Raw genomic sequence first — 24,645 nt, 5'->3', positions numbered from 1 at the left:
CGCCGATGAGAAGGGTTTCAAAACGATTGATATTTATTCTAAAATATTGATATGTATTCAGTGTCAGGCTAAATGTTCAATGCTGTAGTACGATACATTCTCCGTCGAGTCACCTGGGTTTTGGTCACACTGTTTTCCCCATCGTATCCTTGGCAGGAATCCATCCAGATGAATTCCAAATGCCCGTGGTATCGTCGGCAATTTTACCACGTTACCGTTCCGATTTACCATCGTATCCTCGGCAAACCTGGTATGAAGTGCCGTGTGATAGCCTTCGGCTGCCAGGATTTTTTATTATGATCACGTTGGCTTCATTCATGTCGTAGGCCTTGGCAATGTCAACTTTCCTCTCCCCTTCCTTCTTCCTCTCGATGCTTTCTAGCTTGGTGGCCTGAGGGAGGTGCCAATGCTTCTTGGGGTTCTCAGAAGGCTTCCTAGGCATCGTGAGCAGGGTAAAATGCAGTAACAAGGGCAGAAAATGCAGCAAGAAAAAAGCACCTTCCAATGCAATTATGCGACTGAGTGGCGGTGTGGCGGGAGAAATGTAAACATCACGTGACACCAGAAGCATTTTTAATTGGGCGGCATCACGAGCACGTCACGATAGCGGGCGGGGAAGGCTACTTGATCAGAAGTTTTTCATTGGCTATCATCATCATGGGAATGTCCAGTATGGCCGTGTTGGACCGGGGGTGATCATGCTAGAGTGAACTCTGTGGATTTGGCCCACTTCTTGGAGCTCTGTGCGTGTTATGCTAACACACTCGTTTTGCAGTAATTAAATCGTATTAAATAATACTAATTAATTGCTCACCGTGCTGGACTCTAATCGTGCTGGACTAACGCGTGCTGGACGCGAGGGTACTGTGTATACATATATATATATATATATATATATATATATATATATATATACATATATATATACATATACATATATATATATATATATATATATATATATATATATATATACAGTATATATTATGGTCGTTTTTTCCAAGGGGGAAAATTAATTTTGGAATATTTTTGTTTACTGGCAGTGTTTATTTTGAGTTTAGGTGTAAGCTCTTGAGACACCAAATTTTAGCTGAATTGGATGATAATTACTGGTGCCGCATCTTACCCACAGTTTGAGCCTTATAAGCAGAATTATTGCTGTGATAATCTTTTTTTTTTATTTGAAAGAAAGTGTTTGCTTTACTTCACTGAAGGCTACATTCTAATAGTACCTGGTGGTTTAATGGGTAATTAAGATGCTCTAATTGGATTGAGCCTGCGTAGGTTTATATCTAAGGGATTGTTGGGGTTTATTGCTCACACAGTTACTCAGGGATGAGTGAGGCTGGTCACTCTCATCTTAAATATCAGGACCAACTTGCCTAGCCCTGGGCTCTTATGCTCCTCATGGGGCAACGTAGGATGGGATGATGGATGGATGTTTCTTTTTTCAGGGATTTGCCTCTTGAGTTATTATTAAGCACTTATTTACTATGACTGAAATGAAATTGCCAACGCTTGATGAAAAGCAGGAGCAAAACCAAGATATGGCTTGTTGGCCAACCAAGTGAAAGACTACTTGGAAATAAGCTTCCTTCTTGTGGAGAAGTGTCAGCACAACTTATCTACCTGATGCGAACGGAGACACGAACACTGAGGGATTCAGCATGTGTTCTGTAGGAGGAACTAGGGGGATTCTGGGAAAGAGCTCGCATTCCAGCATCTGAGCCACGGAATCGTATCCCCAAAATAAAATCTCTCAATAAGGATTGGAGAAAGTTGGAGAAGAGTAAGAGCCGGAATACAGAAAGAAAGGAGAAGGAGAGAAAGAGCTTCCAAGAACAAATGAAATATCTCTTTGACATTGCACACATGATTGCATTTGATCTCATAAAAAATCGTGGGGATGAGAAATTTCGTGTGGCTCAGGAGGAGAAAGGGAGGCAAGGCTCATTGCTGGATATTGATGTCAAACTCCACCGGAAAGAACAAAGACAGAGAGAGAAACAACAGATTGAACAGGAGAGGAGAATGCATGAGGCATGCGTCACTGAGCAGTATGAGAGGAAACAGTGGAGCTGGAGGAAAGCCCAACTTATGATGAAGACAAAACAGGTGAGGACTACACAGATATAGCAGATCCTTCCTTTTCGGCTGCAGCTTCTCCTCTGAAACCCTAACGAGCATGAAAAACAGTTGTGACTTCTCCAGTTGCTGCTGCTTTTTAACAGACTAAGCTTTCAGACCATGCTGCAGTCCATCTGCTTTCTTTGACCATTTCTGCCTGTGGACAAGATCTAACAGTGTATAATATTGATAGGCAGAGTATCTATCGACGTCAGATGACGAGTCAGAGGGAATCTGCAGAATGGCTGGAGAAATCATCCCATCCAACTGTGCCACTTGTAGTGCACTAGGATAGAAAACTAATTCCCGATGTAACAGGAGCAAATGTCACTGAATGCCTTACAATTCTCGTCTCAGATGATGGAGTTTTCAAAGCTCTTCATTGTACCAAGTTTGGAATCAGGGACAGGAAATGCCATGGCCATTGTCATCACCGAAACCTTGAATGACTGGGGTATATCTGAACATGTGGTATAAATGGCATTCGACACTACTGCCAGCAATACTGGATTGTGGGCAGGGGCGATCGCCCTTATTCAGCAACAGTTGCACAACGATCTCCTCCACCTGGCTTGTCGGCATCATATTTTTTAGGTCGTTGCTCAAAAGACCTTTACCATTTGACTTGGACCATCCTCTGGTCCCAACATTCACATATTCAAGCAGTTCAAAGCCAAGTGGAATACTATTGACGCACCATGCTTTCAGACCTTGAATGACAGTGAGGAAATGCTGGTGGTTGATAGTGAGCAATGTGATGAGCTCATAGCATTATGTATGAAACAGTTGCAAGAAAGCCAGCCTCGAGATGATTACTGAGAACTGCTAGAACTGTCCACTGTTGTCATCAGTGGTGTACCGCCCCATGGAACACAGTTTCAGTGCCTGGTGCTTGCCACCATGCCAGATGGATGGCTATATACAGCATCAAAGTTTATCTTTTCCATCATCAAACAAGCATCACACTGAAGCAAGGCCGAGGACTGGAGGGGTTTGTTGTGTTCATCATGAAGCAATATCTGAAATCATGGTTCATGGCAACAAAAGCAGTCAAGCTCCGGCAAACGATCTGAGACATCTCCAGGAATTGTCGCTTTATCCTGTTAAGGACATCTCACAAGTCTGCATGAAAGCAATTGGTCGTCACTTGTGGTATTTGTCAGAGGAATTAGTTGGATTGGCTTTTTTTTTTTTTTTTTTTTTTTTTTTTTTTTTAATAAATAAATAAATAAAATAAATAAATAAATAAATAAATCAATCCAACTGTTGACCATAAAGAGAAGCAAAAAATGGTGATGGCTGTTAATGAAGAAGAAAGCAAAGATGAACTAAAGAGAACAAGAGTTGAACTTGAGGCAACAGCATTGAAAACAGTTTCAAGTTTTGTGACCAGTAACACTAAGAAGATCTTCACACTGCTTGGCCCTCCTCATTCATTCCTTGAATTTGATCCATCCACATGGGAAATTCATGACGATATCAAGGAAGCTGAGCGCATCGTCCAGGGGCTGCAGGTAACAAATGACTTTGCTGAAAGAGGGGTAGCACTGATTCAAGAGTTTAATCCAATATTGTACTTTGCCGAAAGAGGGGTAGCATGGTAGAACTGATTCAAGAGTTTAATCCAGTGTTGACCAAGAACGAAGATCAACGGCAGTTTCTTCTCCAGGTCGTTGAGCAACACAGGCAAGTTTATCCAGATGTGAAGAAGGCTACAGCTGGCAGCAATTACAAGCCATAAAACTAAGCAATAGTGAGTGGGAGTTGGGTTCCCATGATACCTCCCCCCCCTCCCAGTGAGGGGTTAATACTCTGCAAAGAGGGGGCCTACAGTAGATAACCTAATGGCATATTAACATTACGCCATAATAGTATAACTTTGAACATGATGCGGCACCAGTTAAAATGATTTAATAAGCATGAAGATTTGCGTGCACCATTTTTTAATCAGTAGCAACAAAAGTCCTGCAGCAGCTGAAGCAACTTTTTAAATGAAGGACCACCCAAATATATATATATATATATATATATATATATATATATATATATATATACATACAGTATATATATTTCATGTCATTAATGACCATTTATGAGTATGAGATGGAAGAAAGCTTGCAAAAATATGGTTTTACAAATGTTTGGGTCAATATCTGCTCCAGTTTACCCATAATGTGCACTAAAACAGTTTTAAGTACCGTACAATTTTCAGTATATCACAATTTACAGGTTAATATATGGGTGCAGGACCTAAGTATAGCAAGTATGGCTTGAGTGTGAAAAGAGAAAGAGGAATGGATATGAGATGAATGAGGAGCATGTGATGTGGGTAGATAAGATACTGACTTGTGCAGGTTGTGGAATCGGATAGTCTGCTGATAGTAAGGCAAAAGAGAGAGTACTTAAATGGTATGGTCATATAGAAAAGACAGATGTAAAGGTCATGAAATTTGTACATATGAGTTTCAGTACAGGATGAGGCATGGTAAGCCAAAAAGATGGTGGATTGATGTGGTCAGGAATGTGGGCGATAACAAAGTATGGATGTTAAACAGGGAAAAGAATTAATCAGGAATCAGATTGGTTGGATGAAATAACACTCCCTTGTTTAGACAGATTGACAGAATGACTGACTGGAATATGTGACGTGCATCTTAAAAATCGTATTGTTCATATTGTTTATGAAGGCTCCAACATGCCTGCATGCATTCACTGTGGTCACCTAATGGTGGCTCTCCATGCTGCTCAGTCTCTGGCAGCCTTGTTATTCAGTCCCTTTTCCCTGAGGTCACACTTTATGACCCTCTCCCAGATCTTTCTTTGGTCTGCTTCTTGCAATCCTACTGCCAATATTCACACTTCTTACCCTCCACTTGCAACTGCTTGGAGGTGAAGCCAGGATTTTAAGACCTTGAATGATAGGTGACTGTGTGAGCCATTTCATTGTACTTTTGTACTTTCTTTTTTATTGTTTTTGGATCTTATCTCACCCTATCTTTAGATGAGACGAAGGGTCAGGACGTTGATGAATGATTAAAGAGGAAAAAAATAGTAAAGTGTGAAAAGGAAGTACAGCAGAAATTAGAATGGTTCAAGCAAGAAAAGTGGCTGGTAATATGAATGCCTAAATGTGTTAAAAAAAAAAAAAAAAAAAAAAAAAAAAAAAACGGTCAGTCTAAGAGAACTGAATGGGTGTTGGTCCCCTTATCATTCTGTGGGTGAGAGACTTTAGTAAGGCCTGATTGGCTCATTAAGAGTGAGAACAGTGGAGTGGGACCATTAAAAAAAAAAAAAAAAAAGTTAAATAGTTTAGATAGGATAAGGAATGTAGATTTATGAAAGATGTTGAGTTGTTGTAACTCCAAGTTCATTTGGATGTGAACTCGGTGGACTGCAAGAAACAGCTACTTCCCAGGGATCTTTAGTTGGTTTTATTGAAGTGTTGTTTGTGTTGTGATCATGAGGTGCATGAGTTGAGTAAATGTGTTGTAGTGTGAGGGATCTGTAGTGCAGTTTGGAGTAAGGAAAAAAACAGATAATTGGAACTAGAAATTTTGTGTTCACCTGATCTGGTCAGAGAGAATTGATTTGAGTAGTTTGGTGAAAAAGATGTACAGATATGTCACACAGTTTGAGGGATATGATAAGCGGTTGTGTGAGAAAGCAAGGGATGTTGGCCGAGGAAGTAAATGAAGTGGTAAAGGATAGATATGGATGGATGAATTTTTGTGCATGCAGTGATGAGGATTTCACTTTTTTTTTTGCCCCTAGCTGATGTGCAAATGGATGTTTGGCCTAATTCATAAAGCATCATTGATAGTTCTACTTCAGGTTTTATCCTCTTGGGATCCTACACACCATTGTTAGTAAGACTTTACGTTAGGTTCATTAAGATGATTAACCCTTTCGTGCGCGGTTAAGTTTTTAAGTTTTCGTGGCTCTGACATGCAGGCTTCCCCCCTCGGCCACTGCGCACTCCAAAAATGTGTATTCTTGGCTTATTTTCACCACCCAAACATATTTATTTTGCCACAAAATCCATATATTCCTATTTGCCGATGTTTGTTTTACATCTATCTATCTATCTATTGCCAGACACCACAATCCCGCAAAGGGTGGCCATTTGACACTGAGTTAGCTGTTTTACAGGGAGGGGCACCAACCCTCCACCAACCCACTTGTTGACACGTAGGGAGCACGTATGGTTTGGTTATATGGTTGCCACCCAGCATTGTAAATGGTTTCTTGGCTTACAGGAAACCATTTGGCTTGTCATTCAGTGTAAAGCCACCTGTAAAGGAAAAAAAAAAAAAAAAAAAAAAAAAAAAAAAAAAAGGCGCTAAGAATAAACATTCGGGATTACAGATTTCACTTACCAACATCACAAGTCGAATGTATACTAATCAAACTCTACATATTATGCCATCAATTGAAAGAGAATTTTATTAGCTTTCTAATGGGTCAGGGCCCAGTTTGATAAGATGTATGGTCTTCGAGTAATAAGTGAGAAAGAAAACAACTTTGTTATTCGGTGAGGGTTTGCGAAAAACTTTCAGTGGCACCCTTATGTTTTTATTTCATGATCCTATGCACAATTTCATCCTCTTTCTTCTCAGTAAAGAACGGTGATCCTAGACCTCATAGTTTTTGAGAAAAATGCAAAAGAATACAGCGTATTTTGCCGCGCGCTGACCCACCATTAGCCGCGCTCACTTACACTAGTTTCCTGTACGTACTAACACTTTTATGCTTGGTAGCTTCGCTTTCTTTGGTTTTATACCAACAACTATTTCATATAATTACTTCTGTTTTGTTTTTATCCTCTCAGAAACCACACATGAACACTAAACCTGTTGCTACCAACTGAAACTGAAGCTGTACTTATTTCCCTCTCATTTGTGTTGAGGTAAAAAACAATATATATGTCTGTCTATCTATCTGTCTATCTATTGCCAGACACCATAATCCCTTAAGGGATGGGAGGTGAGGAGTTATTTGTTTTACGGGGAGAGGCACTAACCCTCCACCAACCCACTTGTTGACACATAGGGAACACGTATGGGTTGGTCATATGGTTACCACCCAGCATTGTAAATGGTTTCTTGGTTTACAGGAAACCATTTGGCTTGTCACTCAATGTAAAGCCACCTGTAAAGGAAAGAAGAGTAATAAGAAGTGACAGGAAAGATGGGAGAAATAGGAAGAGAGGAGGGCAGGCACAGAAAAAGAATGATAAAGGCTAAGGAAGAAGTAGGTAGTACTGCATCAAGTGAGTGGATGATGGTCGCCACCACCTACCACAAAAGATATATGTATATGTAAATATACTGACATAAATAAAGGTAAATAGATAAACAAAAAAAAAAAAGAATACCACATACTTCTCCAGTGGCGATGATCTTCCTGCAGGACCACATTGGTTGGGAGGTGAGGAGTTTTGTACTGTGTGTGTGTGTGTGTGTGTGTGTGTGTGTGTGTGTGCGCGCGCTCCACTAGTGAAGGTATTGCTTGGTATGGTACCGGTTGAAACAATCACCCATGCAAAGCGGCACATACATGATATTTCACCACAATAGTACCTGATCGTGCTCTGTATGTCACATCTGAGATACCTAAGGTATCACAGATGATATTTTCCAACGAGCATGTGGTGCAGTGTTTACGTTCATCCACACAAGCATACGATAAACATATCAGTAACACTCATCCTTTATTTCACACAGAAAGCATACAGAATAAATATAACAGTATGATAATATCAAATATCCCTCTAAACCTCCTGTATTTTATTCCCTCCTGACAACTGCGTGCCGTGGACAGGTGTATGTGACTCCTGCCCTAGCCAATATTTCATCACGTACACTCACTGCATTATACTCCTATCTATTGCACAATAACACTATCCACCATATATCAGCATAAAACAAGGACTTCATCAACACCTTGACAAATATTCCCTTCAAAACAACGCCGTGTTGTCAGGCGGTTTCCCGCCTCCCCCAGCTAAATGTTTCACCATGTCCTTCCTCACTGGCTATTGCACACTATATTCACCTGTTTCACTGTCACCATTATTCAATGGTTGAATACTCACATTGGGTGCAGGGTAGAGGGAGTGTAGTTGTTGGGAACCGCCGATAAACAAGGTAGGCCTACCACAATCTTCATTGGGCCAACGGCAGAATAACAGCCACGAATGATTCATAAAAACCTAATTCCCTGTTGCAAACACCAAATCTAATCACAATAGTGCCTGAAAAATAAACACAAGCACTATTGGTATAGTGGAATATGACGTGCGTCCCGGGACAGGGTAAACAGAGTAAGATTTAAATGCCCAGCCATGTGCTACCTTCTCCCTAGACAGCTGATGCGGAACTAATCAAACTGACTGTGCTGCTGTGCGTCTCGGGCCCCTAGGTTGCCAAATCATTACTTTTGACGAGATGCATGGGAACTATGACGCGTCCAAAAATGACACCGATCGGCCGAAAACTTTTTCTTTGATGTAAGTTTTTATGCTTTTATGACGACAAATGTGTCTTTGCGTATAGTTGCAGAAACTTCCAAATGACGACAAGCGCGTCATTGCGGGTGAAAGGGTTAAATGAGCATCCTTTCAGATTCTGGGAGCAGAATAAAAAATACCCCTGTAATGCAATTTGCACTGGTCTGCCAAGAGCTTGGTAGAGTAGTGTGGAGTTTTGTAGCTGTATGTGAGTGTCGTGCTTTGAGAGTAAATGTAGATATGAAAATGAGTAAAGTGATGGTTATTCACTTTAACATCACACTTCCAGTGTGATGTTACAGTAAATTGAGAGAGACTAGAATTGGTGAGGATTCAAATACCTGGGCATAGTGATAGAAAAGAGAGGAAAATGAGCAAAAGAAGTGGAAAGTAGAGTGACACAAGGAAGGAAAATAGCTAGTGCTATGAAGGCCTTGATAAGAAACAGAGGCTTGAGTGTTGTTGCTGCACAAGGCTTACATAAGGAGTGTTAGTGCCAACTCTAACTTATGGATATGAGACTATGGTGTGGCATGAAAATGGAAAGTCAAGAATAAGAGCAGTGGAGGTGGGACTGCTGAGAAATGTTTGTGGAGTACAGAGAGTGGATAGGATATGGAATAATGTGATTCGTGAAAGATGCAGAGTGAGGAAGGCTGTGGACACCAAAATTGCAGAGAGTTTACTGAGATGGTTTGGTCATGTGGAGAGAATGGATGACAATAGAGTGGTGAAAAAGGCATATCTGAGCTAATTTGAAGGAGGGAGGAGGTAAGGTAGGCCAAGAAGAAGGTGGGGGGATATGGTAGATGAGTGTGTGAGAAAGAGAGGTATGGAAGTTGGTGAGGCTCAGGGATTGACAAGAGACCGAGGTGGCTGGATGAATTTTGCGTGGAGAAATGCATAACCAGGGATTTGGCACCCCTTTCTAACATTACAGCATTCGGATTCAGTCTGTCAGATAGGTATGTGTGAAGCTACAGATTTTTTTTTTTTTTTTTTTCCCCCCCCTATATAATGGAGTCAGGATTCCATGGACTTGAATGATGAGTGAATGGAAGCATGGCCCAGTGAATTGGGCAAACTTAGGCTGTGTGGACGTTGCTACCCACCCTGCCCTAGGGTGGGAAAGGAGGTCCAGATGATGATGATGATGATGATGATGATGATGGGTTTTTATGACATTACTTGAGATTTGCAAAACTACAAACTTAACTTTGTACTGATGGTATAGTAGTAGTAAAAAGACCTGTGCATGCAACTTTGTAGCATCAGTATTTACTAACAAATATTATGGTATTACTTTAAAGAGATGGTATTGTAACATAGACCATGACTTTCAGACTGAAAAACTACATGGCATGGTTGAAAAGTATCTCTACAGAAGAGACAGGTGATGCATGTCATATTTGGATATATGTGTAGGAAGGTTTGGAAATGGGGTACTTGATGGAATATTGATATTAGTGGAGGACCAGTTTCTGGTCTGTATATGTAGGCAGTTTACTAATTATAAGAAGCAGTTGATTGTAGCCTTTCATCACTCTTGATGAAACATATAGTAAGTGACTGTCACTGAGTATGGAGATGTTGTTGTGGTGCAGGCAGAGAGCGAGACTGGCGAGGACACCGGTGGGGGGGAATACTACGGGGTGGAGCTTCAGCGGGGTACCAGAGGGTTCGGCTTCAGCATCAGAGGTGGCCGGGAGTTCCACAACATGCCACTCTTCGTCCTCAGGATTGCAGAGAATGGACCTGCAGCCGAGGATGGGAAACTCAAGGTAGCCTCCCAGCTGCTTTTCTCTAATCAGTTTATCAGTACTGTACTATTGCAGCCAAAAGTTTTACTCCACCCTGCTATGCCTATCCTATGTTGCAGTGTCACACATTAGGAATGAATTGTTAACCTGCATAAAGATAAGGAGTACCATGCGAACCGGCACTGTAATGTGAATACGTAATATTGTGGAAGGTTACTTACAAACTGATAACTTGAATAATGATGATTACCAATGAACTAGCAACTTGAATAGTGATATTACTTATGAAGTGGAAACAGCCTGTAAGCTGGTAACTTGAGTAGTGAAAAGGAAAATAACCTAGTGGGCAGACATAGTACTGGAAGGGAGGTCTATAGGATGAAGAAGTTAACTCATGGATTTGCTTGCTGACAATCTTAATAGTACCAGCTTCAAGGCTGAAGGAAAAACAAAAATGTATGGTCAGTGATACATCATGTGTATGGAATGACCTAGGTATTATGGTAGTAAAGGTAAAGGTGGGGGCAGATGTTATGTGGCACTTAGTCACAGTGCTTATCTTCTGTGGTGGGTTTTTCACCCAATAGTCTGGGATACAGGGCTACGGCATCATCAAGGGTATCACAGTTATCTCCCTTACATGTTACCCTGGGTACTCTGGTGTTTCACCCATCTCGCACCCTGTTGGAGTATTACAAAGGTTTAGATGTAGTTTCAACGGGAGTTTATTGGAGAGGACAAGCACAGGTCCCACCTGCTCTATGCCAGCCCCTCAACTGCCCGCAGCAGTGCAGGGAGCCGGTTGCAGGCGTTAGCACACTTTGAAATCCACTGATACGTGCACTAATTGCCACATAGGCACTTACATGCTACTACATACATATACTGTACTGTTATACACTGCTAGTTCTAGTTTGCAAGCTCAAGAAATTATCAAGGTATGGTTACAGTACAGTATAAAGGTATGGTTAGAAAGTATGGTTACCAATACAGTTACATAAAAGTATGGCTACACTTGTATTTATTATGAGTTGAGTGATGTCAGCTGCCTGCACCAGGATTCACATTCTGGTGCTAATAGGCTGGCAGCTTAGCAGTCAGCAACACTGAACACTCTGCAGTCATGGCAGTGTTAATAATGGGAAATTAGGAATTCCTGGAGAAACTATCAGAAGTGGCTGTTGATTGTCAAATGCAGAGTTCCCAGGACTGATAGTGGGCCTGGTGCAAGGGCCATCACCTGAGATAAAATTGTGAATAAGTGAATAGGACATCAAGCAAATTGAAAGATTATATAGGTGTGAGAAGTACGCCTACTGTTGTAGACTGTTAATTGCATGAGGATACAGGGATAAACTTTGTAATACATCTGATGAATTTTCACTGAGAATTGTTTGAGAAATGTCAGTGAATTGATGTCATGTTGTTATTTCAAGGTATTGACTGCTAGTGAATTGAAGAACTGGTACTTTTGAGAAACAAAAGGTCAACCATTATTATTAACATTACATCAGTAACAAGACAATGCCTTTTTGTAAGGTGATGTTTGAGGTCTGAAATTGTTGGACAATGGAATGAGAGAGATAGAATGGGTTCATGATACACTGATAAAGGACAGAGCTAATATATTTGACATGCAGTTTGGTTTTGTGCCTGCATAAAGTATGACTGAGGCAGTCTTCATAATTAAAAACTGCAAGAAAAGTACCGTTTCATTATCTTGCCTGTTTTTCCTACCCAAAGATGTGGTGAAGTAGGATCTGGGGTGGGGGGGGATAGTCTCAGATACAGTACTTTTACTGAATAGCCTAAATAGCACTGAAAGGAAGAATATTATATCTGAGGTGGCAAATTGGATGAACTGGGAAAACAAGAATATCAGAGGCAGGGCTCTTGCTAACTGCTGATGGTTGCGAGCCACTTGGCTCCTAAGGTTTCAGATTTACGAGCCAGATTGATTTTTAGTAGCCAAACTGACGATGAGCCATCGGTCTTTTTTTAAACATTCACAGTGGCGATGAAGAAAGACTTAAAAATTGATCACAATGTGCCGTTTTGTTCATTTAAGTGAAATTTACATATTTTGTAATTTACTGAGTGGATGTATTTTCTCCTTTGCCAAAAGGCGACTTGCATATAAAATTTGTTCGCTGAAGGGAAAAAATACTTGCATTTGCGAGCTGTGGTTCGCCAAACAAGAGCCCTGATAGGTGGGCAGTGTGTGAAGAATGATGAAGGAAAGGCAGTGGTGAACAATGAGGATATTAAAACTCCTGGAGAGAGCATTATAACTGGTTGCTGAATAGGGAATTTGACTGGAACAGGGAAGGTTTGGAGTCCTCGAATCCAGTGGTTGGCCGATGGCCCTTGACTGACGCTGCTACTGTGAGCAGGGCAGTAGGCAGGATGCAGTTGGGGAATGCGACGGGTCTGTCTGGGTTGACTGTTGAAATGATGAAGGCCTCAGGAGATACAGGAGTGGGTTTCATTACTGATTTGATAAATGCAAGTACGGTAAAAACTCGATATAACGGACTTCAACAGACCGGAATTCGCTTTTATCGGACTCGAGGAGCTACCGGACTAAATTCCTATATATTGGAAAAAGTTCGTTAAAGCCAGAAGCAGCCTGGACTGCGTGACCACTTCAGCTATGTTCACCACAATAAGGTAAATAAAAGACATGTTTATTAATGTACAGAACAGTATTATTATATATATTATACCATTTGATTAATGTAGTGAAGTTATAACACAGTACAGTACCGCAATGATAGTCAAAACAGTTTAAAAACTGTTTGTGTGATCCAGACTAATGTCTGATATATCGGAAAAAGTCAGGATGTCACTTTTATCGGAATTTCACATTTTTCTGACTGGCTTGGGCCCCAATTAGTCCGTTATAGTGAGGTCTTACTGTATAAGTGTGTGTTGTCCCAGCCTTCTGTCTACTTGGCCGAGCACCACAGAGCGCTATGTTGGTAGACAGAATTGCTTGACATGCAAGTTTTTCCGCCCGCCGAGGAAGAGAGCGAAAGACTGAGGTGGATCGGTTGGCGCGCTCCCCAAGTTTGTAAACAAAGAAGATGACGGCCAGTTCAACTTCATACTGCAAGTGCTCCAATTGTGGACTTTTTTCTGAGGAGGTTAAAACTTCACCAAATTCTATCTATCTATCTATAGCCCAACACCCTAATCCCGCAAAGGGTGGCCGCAGACAAAACGCCTCCAAGTCGCTCTGTCATCACCATATGACTACCCTCCCCCCAACTCACCCCCCCCTCCCTCATATACCTCTCAACTCCATCCCTCCACCTCATCCTCGGTCTACCCCTCCCTCTCCCTCCCTCCACCTCATCCTCGGTCTACCCCTCCCTCTCCCTCCCTCCACCTCATCCTCGGTCTACCCCTCCCTCTCCCTCCCTCCACCTCACCCACATACACCCTCTTAGTCAGTCTTTCATTCTCCATTCTCTCCACATGTTCAAACCACCTCAGTGTATTTCTCCTAATCTCAACCACATCCACATCTACCCCACAACGTTCCTTCACTTCTTCATTCGTCAACCTGTCCCTCCACGTCACTCCACATGCTCCTCTCAAGTAACTCATTTCCACTGCTCTCACTCTTGACTCGTTCTCCTCTTTCAAGGTCCACGCCTCGCTTCCATAACGTCAGGGTAGGGATCACAATACTATCATGCAGCAACTTCTTAACCCCTAAAACGCGGCTGTGTACAGTCGTTCTCCCCCGAGTGGCGGGGTTGTATCGTGGTCTGAGTACCTGTAGGAAAATATTCGCCAAAAATCAGAGATTAACCCTAGAACATTATACATGGTATGGCTGATAGTACTTACATTCAGCTTTCTCCAGAGACAGGTGTTGAGCCTTCGTGGACTACCCAAGGACTTGTGGAGACTTGCAAAGTTGGGTAAACAAATCTTCACTTTCACACTTCCAGCAACCCGGTTTCCCCTCTACCACAGCCTCATTCTGTCACAGTAAACTTTATACTACAACGTAAAGGTAGTTAGGAATCCGTATTTGTACAATAAGCACTGAAAATAAGGCTAAAGTCAACGGAGTGTAAGGCCGACATGCACTGTGGCGGCGGTCTTCCCGTCACTCAACAAACATTTCCATTTTCACAGCTAAAAACATGTATACTACATTATTTTCAATCATATTACTTCCCAAAAGATCACCACGGCGCGCTTTTTATTCTGCCTTACGTCTGCCACTTTATTCTCGTTCCTGTCGGCCGCTTGCACTGACTGGGAAGAGCTAGAACTCGCCATAATCTCACTTTGAAAGCCTGCAGTAAACTGACGCTAAACAGAGGCAAACCGTGAGAAAAAAAGCTAGTGTTACAACTGGGGAAACAAGCCTTTCCTAGTAGCATAAACTGCTTGTGAGAGGAGATCGCAGATTTACAGTTCTGAGCGCTCAGAGCGCTGCCATGTATCACAGCCAGGCTGGCCGGGCCGTGGTGGGAGGGGGACGGGGGGAAAACGCGATATTTGGCAACAACTGAGGTCAGTAGTACAAAGGTAAAGTATGCTAGTTGTAGCTAGAGGGTGGTGGTACTGATAGACAATACCAGCTGGAGCCTGCTTGCCCGCGGTTATTCAAAATGTACTAAAATCGCAAACGCGACGACCCGCCGTCCTGCCCTTGTGACCGAGGGTCGCAAACGCGACGATCCGCGTTCTAGGGGTTAACCTCCATACTCACCTCCCTATTTCTCATCACTGCTTTCAGTGTACCAACAACCTTCCTTCCCTGCTGTACCCTTTCACGCACTTCATCCCCCAAAGTTCCATCCTTACTCATCACACTACCCAAGTACTTGAATGCACTCACATTCTCCATATCCTCACCATTCAACCTCACTGCACACTGTGACTTCATTCCTCTCAAGCACCATAACTTTACTTTTGTTTACATTAACTTTCAGATTCCTCCTCCTACACACTGTCCCAAATTCATTCACCAAACCTTGCAACTCCCATTAATCTTCACTCAGCAATACTGTATCATCAGCAAACAGCAACACCGGAAGCTTCCAAATCTCACCCTCATTCATTAGGGCCAGCCCCACATCCACTGCCCTACCTTGCACCTCCTTTACAACCCCATCCATGTATATATTAAACAGCCATGGAGACATCACACAACCCTGTTTCAGTCCCATACTGAGATCAAAGAACTCACTCAGCTCACCATCCACTCGCATCGTAGCCCTAGCTCCCTCGTACATACTCTTCACAGCACTCAACAATTTCCCCTCCACTCCATATATTCTTAATACCTTCCACATACCTTGCCTATCTATTCTGTCATAAGCTTTCTCCAAGTCCATGAAGGCAGCATACACTTTCTTTCCCTTCTCTAGATACTTCTCCACTAAACATCTTAGAACAAATATCTGATCTACACACCCTTTTCCCTTCCTAAATCCCCCTTGTTCTTCTCCAACTAGCTCCTCTGTCATATGCCTAACCCTATCAATGAGTATTCTACCATATATTTTACCAATCACACTAAGAAGGCAAATACCTCTATGGTTACCACATACTTCTCTCTCCCCTTTTCCTTTGTATAAAGGAACAGTTATACCTGATTTCCAGTCCTCTGGAACCCTTCCCTCTTCCCAAGCCAATCTACACAACTTCATTGTGTTAAATAATGAAACATGAAAGATTCTTTGGGGTAGTAGCCAGTTTATAGGTTTGTTTGTAAAACCGCTATGAACATGAAGAAGTATCTAAAACCGCTATGAACATGAAGTATCTAAAACCGCTATGAACATGAAGAAGTATCTATTTCTAAGACGGTCTCCCATCATCATCGTCATTATATAAGAATGATTATTAATGTGTTAAATATGAGTTTTATTCAACATGAGCATACAAACTTTATCAAATAAACTTCTTCAATCATTGCCTGACCAGCATCCTCTTTCATCTTGAATGTTTTGGTTGGTCAGCTGATCTGTGTCTACTTGGCCGAGCTTTTTTTTGCTCGATCTGCAGCGTGCGGTATTGCCCAAGTAGACACAAGGCAGATGACTGGCTGAAGAGTGTGATTATAAATGATTACAAGGGAAAGAGTGATGCCTTGGAAAGAGAAAATTATAGATGCATAAACTTTTGGACCAGATAGTGAAGATAATGCTGAGAGTTCTAGAAGGTATGATTAGAGAAAAAGCAAATATTAATGAGATGCAGTTTGGATTTATACCGGGCAGAGGGACCTCTGATGTCAATTTCACTGTTCAACTGCTTCAGGTAAAATATATGGAAAAGAAAAGGGATCTGTACTTTGTTTCTGTTGGACAGAGCCCCTAGGGAATTGGTGAAGTGGGCAATGAGAAAGCTTGTGATCAAGGAGTGACTGGTTAGAGTGGTTATGGCTATGTATGTGGGTGGTCACACCTAGGTGAGAGTGAATGAAGATTTGAGTGCTGAGTTTTCTGCCAGTGTTGGTGTGCATCAGGGGTCAATCTTAAGCCTCTTATTGTTTATCAAGATGTCTGAAGCCCTCTCATGTGACTTCAGACTTAGATGCCCGTGAGTGATGTATGCTGATGATTTGGTGATGATTGCAGAGAATGAAAGGGAGGTGGAGGAAAGATTTAGGAAGTGGGGAGATGGTATGGAGCACAAGAGTTTAAGAGTAAATGCAGATAGAACAGAGGCGATGGTATCTAGGGTTGGTGGCGGTACTCTCAGAGAAGAGGGAGAATGGTCATGTGTGGTTTGTCACAAGGGCATGGGAAGTAATTCCATCTTGTGCAGTGTTTGTGATAAATGGGTGCATGAGAAATGTGGTATTAGAAGTAGGTTGTGGGGTAATACTGATTTCGTATGTGCGGTGTGTCAGGGAGTGCAGGTGGAGAATGTCAGGCATGAAAGGATTGATCTTGGAGGCGAGTCTCTTGAGTACAATAATCCTTCCAAGATCTGAGGTAATAGAGCCAAAGGCATGTCCAGGACTTGGTTTTGTCTTGGATTTGGGAAAAATGCCCCTGGACAGGTACTTGTAGACCCCAACCCAGCCTAACTTTGAAAGCCACCTAAGTAACTCCCTACTGGACATGCACAGCACCTATTTTAGACCCTGTGCACACAAGTAAGGGACAGAAACCATGAAATAAATGAAAAGGAACCAGAGAATGAGAAATTAGAAGTGAGTATGGAAAATACTCAGCAGTGTACAGGCTACTTATGACATGTCCGTGGCTGTCACGAAGATTAACCTGCTTCCTCTAAGGCTCTGACAGTGGTGAAGGTGCACTTGAAGCACGTACAGTAATCCAGTGTTGTGCTACACTTAATCCTTTGCACTGTTAATTATTCTGTTCTTACTTGCTACACACCAGTGTTGCACATAATCCTTTGCACTCTGAATTCTAATTTCTTAACACTGCACAACACTGTAAATTCCCATGTGGTTTAGTGGCGAGGTATTGCAGTTTATTCACTGTTTATTCTAAAATATAAGCACGTGGGGAGCCATGGCGACGAGCATGCAGTCACGATGTCACCACACAGCAAATTCAAAGTACAGTTGAAAACGTCCCCTCCCCCCCTTCATTTTTTATGTTTTTTTGGCCATTTTTGGTGTCTGAGGACCCAAGCCCAAAATGTCCAGGACTTGGGCGTCTGGGTCGTACAGCGATTACTCTATGTGGAAAAGTTTTGTTTATTAGATATATTACAGTATATGCTGAAGGTGGGGCTGGAGCTAGCTCTGTGGCAAGAGTGAAGAGTAGTTGGAAGAAGTTCAGGGAGCTGTTGCCTCTCCTGGCATTGAGAGGGATCTCCCTCTGAGCTAAGGGATTTTTGTATGCAACATGTGTTAGAAGTGTAATGCTGTATGGCAGTGAGACCTGGGCAGTAAAGGAAGAAAATATTCATTTGTTCAAACTTACAGAAATGACAATGATTAGGTGGATGTGCAGTGCATCTTTGAATGCTTGGCCTGGGGGGGCTAGCTTTATGATGGAAGAGTGGAGAGGAAGAATGGGACTGGGATGTACTGGTGTTGTGATGAGCTGGGGTAGATTGAGGTGGTTTGGGCATGTGGAGAGGATGGGGGATGACAGTAGGGTGCAGAAAGTGAGAGGTGTGAATGTTGTGGGTAGGGTTGCAAGTGGCAGACAAAAAAGACCTGGGATGAGGTCATAGAATGTAATTTCAGGGATAAGGGACTGAATAGGGAACCTGTCAGAGATCGAGCAGCATGGAGAGCTGCCATTAAGGGACAAATGCCGATGCATGCAAGCATGTTGGAGCGTTTATAAATGCAATGAGAAGGATAACAGCATGCCCAGTGAAACAGTCAACACATTCACTCACCATTCAAACCCTCCAGAATCCTGATGACCTTACAGGTATAACCATCAACACATAAATGCTTTTTATTACATAGTAGATGGAGTCAGCCTGATGACTAAGGTTAAAAAGAGAGGTGCTAAACCATTGTCATGCATGTCTAACAAAATTCATCCAGCCAGCTTGATCCCTTGTCAGTTCCCAAGCCTTCTCAACCACCATATCTCACTTTTTTACACACGCTAATAATTTCATGTCTATCCATCTTCATTGCCTACCATGCCTCTTTCCACCTTCAAGCTCATTCACATGTACTCTTTTCATCACCCTTATTAGAACCCGTTCTCTCTGCTTGACTATAACATCTAAGAACACACTCTTCAACTCTGTTATCCACAGCCTTCCATTCTCAATATGTTTCACAAATCAGTATTGTGCATACAAACACACACAATCGTCCTCGTTTGTAATCCTACTCTCAGTCTTACCCACACATCCCTTGAACCGACTGATCCATACTCTCTTATATTCTCCTTCAATCTCTTGTACACCATGATACATACACCCTCTTTTGTCGTCTCATTCTCACCTACTCCTGTGCATATACCTCATCCATACTCCCACTCTCTCACCTCTACATTTAGTTGCTGTTAATCCATATATGCCCCAATTTGCACCCACAAGCACCTGAACAATCTCTCTCTCTCTTTCTCACCATCATTTGCACCCCTTACATGTTGCTATCTGAACAATGTCCTTTGTTTGGTCCTTGGTCGTCACCGGTTTGTCTGTCCTGGTCCAAGGCTTCTTGTTTTGTATTTTTAGTTGTTTTCCAGGGAGGGGCACTAACCCTCCACTAACCCACTTGTTGTCACACAGGGTACACATGTTGGTTGGTTATAAGGTTACCACCCAGTGTATCAGATGATTTCCTAGTTTACAGGAAATCATTTGGTTTGCCACTCAGTGTAGAGCTACTCCGAAGTAGAGTAAAGAATGTTTATTTGTAAGGAGGTGAAACAGATGTATATGAGTGAGATTAAAGTTAGAAGAGGCTTGGTAGGTGACTCGATGTGGGAAAAAAGTGCCTGAGGAACCAAGGTATGAAGGCTGATGGAGCAAAAGAATTGACGGGATTTAATTGGCTGGATGGTGCATCGGCTACACTGAATCAGGGATTACTCTTGCTTAGGGTCAGTTATTACTGTTGTTGATGTATGTTAATATGAACCTGATGATCTACAGAATTCATGCCAGCAGCTAGGATATGTTTTGTGGAAGTCATATTGAAAAGCTGAGCTGCAAGGGTGAGGGCAGAGTGGAATATTCTTGTGTTTTATTTTGTTCTGGTACTTAAGAAGGGAAAGGTGATAGTCACACTAAAAAAAAAAAAAAAAAAAAAAAAAAAAAAAAAAGTGTTATGAATTTCTTAGAGTTTCATGAAGGATGATGCTGTGGCGGCAGCATGTGGTGGGACATGTTTGTATACCTTGTGGTGAGTGAACCAACACTACAGCCCACCATTTCCATTTGGGGTGTGTGAAGTGTTTGAGTCATTATTAGTCTCTGCTGATCCTCCATCTGGTTTTGGGCTGGTTGTCCATATAGGCTGTCCCATGGTGTACTGGGTTCATGTCTAGATAGACCTGAGGTTTCAAGAGGTATTGGGAGTTGGTGGGGAAATGTGTAAAAGACATGCTGTATATTGCCGAGATCTTGCATGTATATCTGTTTCTGCGTGGTGAGGGTTGGTGTAGCGTGTAGCAACGAGGATGGAATTAACTATATACAGTACAAAATAATGAATTGTGTGCCACACACAATCAAGCTGTCCTGTAGAGTAATTTTGTCTTGTTGAAGATTATATGCATTTTGGTGTGTGTGTGTACATTTTATTATTCTAAAGGCTTTATTTTCTGTGTTTAAGTTTTCTCTGATGATGGCTGATGTGGAGAGAGCCCAGTCTGAGTTAGCAAAATTTTATGCAGTACATATGATGTGTATTCCACACAAATGACTCTTAAATGAAGCCACTGAAATGAACTAGAAATGGTGAAACAGGAGAACTGAGGGAAATGGGTGCTTGCAGATAGCAAAATGAACTTCAATAATATGTCTGATCAAATGAGGCTTTATTGTTTTTGTATTTTTTCACATAGGAACCAGGATACTTAGTTTGATCCATAAAGTATGCCTGAAATGTGTAAAGGCACATATCCTGCACAGAAGTGCCAAGACTTCCCTGCTTATATGCTTTTACTTAGGTATTTTATTATACTGTACAATACAGTATCATAAGTAAATACCCACTTCCTTAAAATATTTTGCAAATAATGGAACATACAAACACCAACACAGGGTATACCCAGTCCATGCTGAACCACCTGGCTGAAATATACAAGATTCACGGTGACTTATAGAATCCATATTTTGGAGCATGATCAACTTTAATGTAAATAATATCATACAGTACAGGAAGCATGGGAAAATATTTGAGGGGTCAAGCGGTAGAGTGACGTACGCACCAGGGGGTTATTTTCGAGTAATTAAAGCTTAATTTTGAAGAATGTGAACATAAAAGGTAAAAAGAAAAAACTAATGTTGTTTAAATTAATGTAATGCTCTCAAAAAATGCAGTTTAATGAATCCATTGTTTAGAAAGAATAATAAACCAAAACCAAACACACTAATGCACGCCCCCCCCATTGGGGGTCGTACACAAAATATTAACATGGGTTATAATTATTTTTGGTAGGTGGAGGCGCTCACCATTCACTCACTCAATGTAGTGCTGCTCTCGGGTGTCTGCCCTGTCCTCTCCTCCATCCTTCTTTCCTTCCATCTTCTTCTATCCTTCATTCTTTCCTCATCCTTCTGCCTACGGGTGACTTTACACTCCCTCTTCTGTCTTTCATTCCTTCATTCTTTCCTCTTTCTTCTGCCTGTGGGTGACTCTGCACTGAGTGACAAGTCAAATGGTTTCCTGTACACTGGGAAACTATTTACTACACTGGGTGGTAACCATATAACCAAATTTTGGGGTTTAGTGGGTAATTATTGTGCTCCAATCAGACTGAGCCAGTGAAGGTTTATATCCAAGGGGTGGTTGGGGTTTATTGCTCACATAATGCCACGCAGGGATGAGTGAGGTTGGTCACTCTCATCTTAAATGTCAGGACCAACTGCTTAGCCCAGGGCTCCTACGCTCCTCATGGGGCAACGTAGGATTGGATGATGGATGGATGGTTATAATTATGTGATCCAAGTAAAAATAAACATAAAAATGAATAAAGTGTGAATGTTTTTTTATTAATAATGCAATTTCTTGATTTTTGATTAATTTTTAGATTGTAAATTTTTAATTAAAAGCACTCAAAATGGGCAGAGGACAGTGCAGCCCATCAACCATGTGAGAGGTTTAGGGGTACTGGCTGAGGCTGGGGGCTAGTACAGAGACGCGACCTCCCAATGGCTAGCCACTCGTCGCCCGTACGTCCCTCTGCCATTTGGGAGCAGACTTCCTCTGTGGGTTTTCAAGGCCTAAAACACGCGATTGCTTGCCCATCTGCCAGCCAGCCATAAGGGTCCTTTTTGTATGTAGCTTTATACAGGGAGGATCTAGAAGGCTCCACCTACATATTGGAGGGAATAACTCACCATCGGCCATTTTTGGCACATACATCACTCTGCCGCTAGACGCCTCATTTGCAGTCATTGTATTTGGATATTGTACTGTGTAACACCTGGAGGCCTAAATTATATCATTCACCTTTTATGTTGCTGTACTACACTACCATGAATGCATAGAAACTTGTGAAAAGAGCAACAGTTTAGTTTGTGTCACAGAACTGGTGTCACTAGTGGTTTAGTTATTCAAACTTTCGCAGATTTGTGATTTCTCTCTCTCTCTCATGTGTGTGTGATTTATACTTATACAGTATATAATTATATATATATATATATATATATATATATATATATATATATATATATAATACTCAGTTTTTTTTTTTTTTTTTTTTTTTTTTTTTTTTAGCGGGCTGTTCTGTATCCTTCTTCTTGCTGTGGTGATAAGTTGTGGTATACTGCAATAACTTCTGGTTGTTTTCCAGCAAGAATAGTAGTACTGCAATACTGAAGAATAGACTGTCTCTGATGCTTAAGAGGCAGTCAATCTACCTGTACTGTTTAGTGGCCTACCCAGCTCTGACTGGGATAATGAAAGAACTGCAGCATACCCTGTAGTTGAAGAAAATGGAGGGGGGGGGGGGATTTTTTTGGTTCCTCCTAAATATATAGAGAGACTAGCGAATACCTTACATAATGAATTTTGAGGTGAGATAAATATTCATATTTTTAAAGATTGTACCCTGCATGCATGTGTAAGCCGTTTTTTACCTGTTGATGGCAATCACCAGTACCACAGATACTGGGTGCCATGTAACTCCAGCACCATTGGTGTGCCACCAGCAAATAACTTGGGCAAGTTGTGTTTTTAATGATTGCATGTCCATACTGTCACCAGCTAGCCCTTTCCTAAAGTATCTGGTTTGAATTTGGAAGTTTCCTTTTTTGTAGGTCAGCTGCTGTCCAAGGTTACCGAGTTCAGTCTACCTAGAGAATAGATAGTAGGTGTGTAGAAGACTGTGTGTAATAGTGTTTGAATTTCCCGTATGACAGTGTATGATTAGCTACTGTACTTCATACCTCACACCACTCCCTTGGTAGTACCTCCCAGGGTTGATAATAACCATCCACCTCCTACCAAAGGAATTAATATTTAAGTCCATTTTTTATAGGATTCCATGTGGGAAAAAAAATATGGAATGCTTGGAAATTAAGAGAACATTTACCAGTACAGCCAGCTGCTGTCTTGTGCTGTTTTGAGATTCTGTTGTTATACAGTATAGTAAACCACATTATATCAAACCTCATTAACCCCTTCGAGCACCTAAAGTTTTCTGTAAGTTTGTGTGACATGATCAGAGAAAATGCCCCGAGGACAGCCTGGACTCGCAAACAAAGGAAAACATTCCCATGGATTTTATTTGCCCTATAAATTGGTTATATTGGTATAAATTCTATACCATCATTTTTGCTGAAGCTTAAACTGTATGACAATCTGATAAAAACACACAAAACTCAAGTGTAAATGTACGTTGAGTGTGCCGAAATGGAGTGAGAATAATGTTTCCACTATGAAAATAACTTCCCAAAACCCTACTGCAATATTTTACCTGCACCATGCAAGAGCTAAGCATATGTCTATAAGCGGAATTTCTCGAGCTCTCAGGTGGTGCCCTCGGAATTTTGATATGACCAATAGTTATCAAGTAAATCACCAAAAATCATGTGCACGCACCCCTCCCCTCCCCACCAAATGCCGAGAGAAAGCCGACTGTTTGAGAGTGTTGACCTTGAAATAGCACCTTCCCCTATGACGCAGCAAAGATTGATGCACATCATCTATCTATCTATCTATCTATTGCCAGACGCCTCAGTCCCGTTTGGGGTGGCCACAAACAAATCGCCTCCAAGTCGCCCTGTCCCCCACCATTCCACTGCCCTGCTCCCAACTCTCACTCCCCTCTCTCATATACCTCTCCACCCCATCCCTCCATCTTATCCTCAGCCTCCCCCTCCCTCTTCCCCCCTCCACCTCACTCACATACACTCTTTTCGTCAGTCTTTCACCCTCCATCCTCTCCACATGGCCAAACCACCTCAGTGTGTTCCTCATAACACTTCCTATCACATCCACATCCACACCACAACGCTCCTTTATATCCTCATTCGTCAGCCGGTCTCTCCATGTGACTCCACAGGCTCCTCTTAAATAACTCATATCCACTGCTCTCACTCTTGACTTGTGTCCTTCCAACAACGTCCAAGCTTCACTTCCATACGTTA

The 24,645-nt window shown here is 41.8% G+C and overlaps 1 protein-coding gene across 6 annotated transcripts in view; it reads left to right on the top strand.

The window, feature by feature from the left end:
• The window catches only part of LOC145401012 (membrane-associated guanylate kinase, WW and PDZ domain-containing protein 1-like), a 554,078-nt gene that overhangs the window by 505,490 nt on the left and 23,943 nt on the right, over positions 1 to 24,645 (top strand). For 5 of the 6 annotated variants that reach the window (XM_080273379.1, XM_080273377.1, XM_080273381.1 and 2 more), the window contains one exon: positions 10,240 to 10,416. The exons of the other annotated variant lie outside the window; for it this stretch is intronic. In XM_080273379.1, the coding sequence (XP_080129505.1) occupies positions 10,240 to 10,416 (177 nt within the window). The remainder of the gene's footprint in view (positions 1 to 10,239; positions 10,417 to 24,645) is intronic. 6 annotated transcript variants of the gene reach the window in all.

This window comes from Coenobita brevimanus, chromosome 54, assembly GCF_032717465.1.
Source record: "Coenobita brevimanus isolate Jiangsu-jjx chromosome 54, ASM3271746v2, whole genome shotgun sequence".
In the NCBI taxonomy this organism is placed as follows: domain Eukaryota; kingdom Metazoa; phylum Arthropoda; class Malacostraca; order Decapoda; family Coenobitidae; genus Coenobita; species Coenobita brevimanus.
The sequence above is the reverse complement of the archived record's forward strand: the minus strand, read 5'-3'. Positions and strand labels throughout refer to the sequence as shown.